Here is a 5601-nt window from a genome sequence, read left to right as displayed (position 1 = left end):
TATATCAACTCTCGCATACCGAAGTACGTATGTGCAACTATGCTACGGGTCTTCATGTACACTGCACAATCGGCGGCTCGGTGTGCTGAAGCTAAGGATTAGAAGAAACTAGTAGAGAGGCATAGGTGTAATAAGAATGTCGATAATACGATGATTATGGATAACTCTAACTAGGGATTGAGAATTATACTCCTTACCCTGCTAATTACAACGCTGCTAAATTGAGAGGCCGGCTAAATATACCTCTCAGGAAGAGAACACAGGCCGGTGCATACTGCGTATAGGCAATGCAAGGCACGAGTACTCCGTAAGCTGTGCGGCATCCTCAATAGTCACTTCCTAGCTATCAGTCCAATTAGGAGCGTTCCTCTCTTCCTTTTTGCTCACCGCGGCATTGTTTATTTGTTCATTTTCTTTTCCAATGAGTTTTTCTTTTCTTCCTTTTTCCCTCCTTTCTTCTAGCCTTGTAACTAAGGAATAAGATAGCAGCATTATCAAGCAATCGGTTCATTTTAATCCTTCTTATAGTTAACTAGGTTAGTTAACGAGCTTTTACAGCTTACGTAAGAATCCCTCTCACGCACGACGCTAACTTCACAAAGTGATCCTATTTTCCTCTGCTCAAGAAATGACATCTCTATCAGAACATGAGCGCAATGTGGTTGAGAGCCATGCATTGGGTGAATCTCTCAATCATTTACTAGAGCCACTTCAGGATGTAGAGCGTTCATATTCCCTGGTCAATTCTCTTGGCGTCGCCGACGATAGGCCTGACCAAGATTGCCAGAAAGCAGTATCGCTACTCCTTTCTGCTTTGATAAACACAGAAGCAGCTCTATTGCTTCAGTCAAGGTTCAGCAGTCGCGATATAGCTTCTGAACTTTTCTCTCTCTCCCTGCGTGTCCGAAAAGGCAGCTTCTGCTACAACGACTATCGCCCGCTTGTGAAGCTTATCATCCAAAGGAATCCAAATGCATCCGACTACGACATCTGGAGCGCTGTTCTCGATCTCATCGGCACTAATTTCAAGGACTACCCCTTCACCGCGCCCTGTCATTTCCCTTCAACAAACGCCCCTCTATACGCAACACTAGTAGTTTCGCGAACTCAACGGAATACCGAAAGTATGTGGATACCGTACTCAAAGAAGAGCTCGGCAATTTCCACGCGGACGCCCACCAAATTTTTTGAAACCTATTTTGGGAATATCACAGGACTCGATTCGACAGCACAGGCTGTCTTGGATAAATGCAAGGAGGGAGATAATCCATTGTATAATGAGGAGAGGGGTTGGCAGGACTGGCCAGCGACAGCGGTGGAAAAGGAAGTGCTGAAATGGCTGTCACAGGTTATCAAAAGTCTTGTGCAGTTTGCAGAGGCATATGATGCAACTCAAAGAATCAATCGGAGGCCTCTGGCGCGACCTTTTCAGCCTTTGGAGGGATCTATCACAAAGCGAAAGCTTGATATCGGTTTTGTTGATGATATAAATGCCACTGAATCCTCCAGATGTCATTGGTCTCAGATTCTGGTGCCAGGGGAGCTGAAGAATGATAAGAAATATGACAGAGCATCAAGCGCGTGGCTTGATCTAGGAAGGTATGCTAGGGAGGTTCTAACTGCCCAGGATTCCCGGCGTTTTATTCTTGGATTCACTCTCTGTGGGCCGTCCCTGCGGCTGTGGGTGTTTGACCGCCTTGGAGGGATAGCATCAGAGAGCTTTGATATCAACAAAAAAGGCCTCCAGTTTGTCTCTATTGTCCTCGGGTTCCTTCTGATGAACCAGGAGCAGCTTGGATTCGACCCTACCATCGTCACCCATGGAACAAAGCGCTATATCACAATAGAGAAGGATGGCGGGGTGGAACGGTTGGTCATCGATGAGGTCATTGGGCGAGCGCGCTGTGTCGCCGGCCGGGCCACCACATGCTGGAAGGTACATCGCGAGGACGAGCCGCAAACTCCGCTTGTGGTCAAGGACTCGTGGCAATATCCAGAGCGCGATGAAGAAGGGAAGCTTTTATATGAAGCAACAGCGCAAGGGGTCACCCATGTCGCACGGTACTATCATCATGAGACCGTCCGCGTCGATGGTAAAGATGATGATGTCTTGGGTATTCGAAGTGGCCTAGTCATCCCAACAGGCTGAAGAAAAGCCTGTTCAAAAGGCTACTTCGAGCCGGAGCAAGTCTCGCCAATCCCGTAACTATTTCAGGTCGTGTTTTCAAGGCAGAAACGGTCCTCGGACTTTGTGGACACGTTGATTCCCTCCACCACCCAGTAAACGCGCACTCTCAAGCTCTCCAGCGAAGCTCCCCCTGCCTGACGAAAAGCTGCAGAATCGGGTGCACCGTCGTGTTGTTGTCCAGGACTATGGGTAACCTATCTTTGAGAGTAGCTCAAGGGTCGCATTGCTTGTTGGGCTGCAAGGCTGTATCAAAGGCTACATGTCTCTTTCTTTACCGCAAAAGACTGGTCTAATTCAAAGTGATATCTCCCCCAGAAATCTACTTGTGAATGAAGACAAGGCTAACCCTTCCTTCCGGGCATTCCTGATTGACCTTGACCTTGCAATAAGGGTAAATCGGGATGGCTTCTCCGGGGCCCGTGTAAAAACAGGCACAAGGCCATTCATGGCGATCGGCGCGTTGTTTGGTGAAAGGCATTCCTTCATGCACGACCTTGAATCTTTTTTCTGGGTGCTCTTCTGGATATGCATTCATTATGAAGGCCCTGGGAGGGCAAGAACCGTCAAGCGCTTTGAGAAATGGAACTACATGGATACAGATGATCTAGCTGATACAAAAAAAGGGGTGATAACTATTGAAAGAGATTTTCTCAGGACTACGGAGGATAATTTTACTACCTTTTATCAGCCTTTGACCCGTAGTGTCAACAGGTTACGCCGGCTTGTTTTCCCTGATGGTGATCGGTGGCAGGAGTTGAATCCCGGTCTACCAATGGCCATGATCAAAGAGCTGCAACGTCCGCAGGAAGAGCAGGATGTCGTAGGGGAGCAGTGATATTCCTGAATGATTGTTCTGAAATGTATACAAGCCAAAATTCCACATTAGAGGGATTCTGCATCGCCAAGTCCGTAAGTGTCGTCGCCTTTGTAATGTGGTATAATGGCCAATTAGTGGCAGCATCGAGCTGCCCACTACTGAGTACCCTGGTATCATTGTATTGAGTTAATTGAAAGCAGCTGTTTTGTAATTAACTATTATTAGTATTAATAGCCACACAGTAGTTAGGTATTCTCAGCAGTGAGAAGCAATAATGTTCATCCTTCTCTTTAAAAATGAATTGGATATTATTATTAAGATGAATAGTATAGTATTAATATAGTAATGATGATAATGGATGATAATAGACTATATCAATCTTATTAAATATAAGATAAGATAGAATGATTTTTCAGGTGCGAACTCGGGTCTTTCAACACGAGGGCATGTCGAGATTGAGAGCATTGTACATGTACATACATGAGTATGTGGAGGAGAGCTGAAACTAAAATAAGAAGAACGCTGTCTATTTTGTAAGAAACACATTAACTACCTCAAATGGATGAGCCGAGTGGCACCGGCCCATGAACAGTTCTTTCTATATGATATACCTGCCCGATTAAATAAAATAACATAGTGCATCTTCAATATCCGCCTACTCCTGTGCTTTATTCTTTTTCTTCACCTGGAAAGAAAGCTGGAAAAGACAGGCAATTGGGCTCCAGGGCCATCTCATCACCATTTACTGGCGAGGTAGTAGTTGTCACTGGCGCCGCTGAAGGTCTGGGACAGGAGGCCGTCGTTGCTTTTGTTGCCGCGGGCGCTGAGCGCATTGCCATAGTGGACAGTTCCAGTATTTCGGATACTCATGCAAGGGCCTCACAAGTTGCCAGAGAGGCTCGAAGGCCAGGACTGGAAATACTATCCGTGCAGTTTGAAGTTGGAAATGCTGCAAGCGTCGATGCTGGAGTTACTGCGATTCATTCGAGATGGGGGCATGCGGATATTCTCATCAATACGCCGTGCCGGGCTTCCTCGCTTGACCGGCAGCGACAACCTTTGGGCGCGGGCGACATTGACAACTGGTGGAAGTCATGGGAGGTCAGTGTCAAAGATGCATTTGTGGTTGCTCATGCATTGCTGCCGCTCCTATTGAAAGGGGGTGAGAAGACAATAGTCAACATCGGCTCAACTAGCTCCTCGTCACTCAAATCCACATCTCATGCACAAGATTTGTCTGGATTGGCAATGACGCGCCTGTCTGAGGGACTCATGGCGGTTGACGCAGAAATCTCGCAGAGATCCAAGCAGATGATTGATTTCCAAAAGGGGAACCAATCACTGATTGGCCCGATGCGTCAGGGACATGGGATCCCTGCAAGGCTTATTCCCACCTCCTGGGGCCACCGGCGAAGAACCTGCTCCCCATGGCTCCAGCTGCTGGATACATACTCATGCGGAGAACAGTCGTGGCTGCTTCCAGCCAACATGTCAACCAGCTCATAATCCCCGTGCAATGGTTGCCATTCCTGTATGGCACGGCCCCGCGCCGATATGGCCGAGACAGATCCCAGCAAACGCTACGGAGTGTATAAAAAGAAATCAAAGGCCAACAACGGAGTAAGTTATTGTAGAGACTATGGTTTTTTTGCTCCCTTGCTCATTTCATCGTGTAATTCGGACCTCCGAGCTGGACGATTATAATAATCCGCTTCCTTTGAAAGGTGTGAGAAAACACTCTGCCTCGCAGTCGCCATTAAACAACTATTCTTCAGTATACTGTTAGTATGAAACACCATAGCTAAGATGGTGATGCTTCGATTGACCGCTGAGCAATACCGAAAATTGCCAATTCTTGTCGACGAAAAGACATGCATCGGCAAGACCTATATAATCACTGGCGGCAACTCTGGACTGGGACTTGAGACCGCGCGACATCTCGTCTCAGCATCAGCCGAACGGGTCGTGCTACCAGTGAGAAATCTCAAGGCTGGAGAAGCCGCGAAAAATGACATTGAGAAGACGACCGGGCGCAAGGGAGCTGTCCGGGTACGCATCTCTCAACACAACCAGCGATATCACTGGTACTAACCCCAATACATCTAGGTACGACACATAGACATGTCAACATACGCGTCTGTCCAGAGCTTCGTCAAGAAGATAACAGAAGAACTGGACAGAATTGACGGATTTGTATGCAACGCAGGGCTCATGATCGACGCGTGGTCAGTCTGAGGGCATGGAAACAGGCATGTTTGTCAATGTTGTCAACACGGTGTTCCTCGGCGCCCTGATGATGCCGAAACTCAAAGACTCTGCCATCAAGTTCAATATTAAGCCCACTCTCGTTTTCATCGTCAGTGTTCTTGGATATACTGCCAAAGGTGAGATGGACAAGAGCCGCAATGGTGTTATATTCGAAGGGCTCAACGATCAGAAGCGCGCCAACATGGACTCGAGATGAGATTCAAGCTTTCATTCCTTTTTGTAATATTGCCACTGACAAATAGTGCAAGGTATGCGCTCACCAAGCTTGTGGAGGAGTGCGCTGTACTCCAGTTTGCAGCACTCTGCCCAGTCGAGCGTACAGACGTTG

At 47.5% G+C, this 5601-nt stretch overlaps 2 protein-coding genes across 2 annotated transcripts; both read left to right on the top strand.

The window, feature by feature from the left end:
- Nucleotides 1-628: 628 nt before the first annotated feature.
- On the top strand, nucleotides 629-2149 carry HCAG_01040 (predicted protein; the record flags this gene model as incomplete). The annotated part of the gene is made up of 4 exons (XM_001543944.1): nucleotides 629-1124; nucleotides 1215-1599; nucleotides 1740-1746; nucleotides 1793-2149. 4 exons carry the CDS (start codon nucleotides 629-631, stop codon nucleotides 2147-2149), a joined length of 1245 nt encoding a protein of 414 aa, XP_001543994.1.
- Nucleotides 2150-2447: 298 nt separating this feature from the next.
- Nucleotides 2448-5469, top strand: HCAG_01039 (predicted protein; the record flags this gene model as incomplete). The annotated part of the gene is made up of 8 exons (XM_001543943.1): nucleotides 2448-2985; nucleotides 3075-3097; nucleotides 3422-3489; nucleotides 3731-4167; nucleotides 4368-4592; nucleotides 4807-5054; nucleotides 5112-5198; nucleotides 5236-5469. 8 exons carry the CDS (start codon nucleotides 2448-2450, stop codon nucleotides 5467-5469), a joined length of 1860 nt encoding a protein of 619 aa, XP_001543993.1.
- Between the last annotated feature and the right edge of the window lie 132 nt (nucleotides 5470-5601).

This window comes from Histoplasma capsulatum, genomic scaffold (assembly GCF_000149585.1).
Source record: "Histoplasma capsulatum NAm1 scaffold_1 genomic scaffold, whole genome shotgun sequence".
Lineage (NCBI taxonomy): Eukaryota > Fungi > Ascomycota > Eurotiomycetes > Onygenales > Ajellomycetaceae > Histoplasma > Histoplasma mississippiense.
Note: the sequence above shows the minus strand (reverse complement) of the source record. Positions and strands in the feature narration are given on the sequence as shown.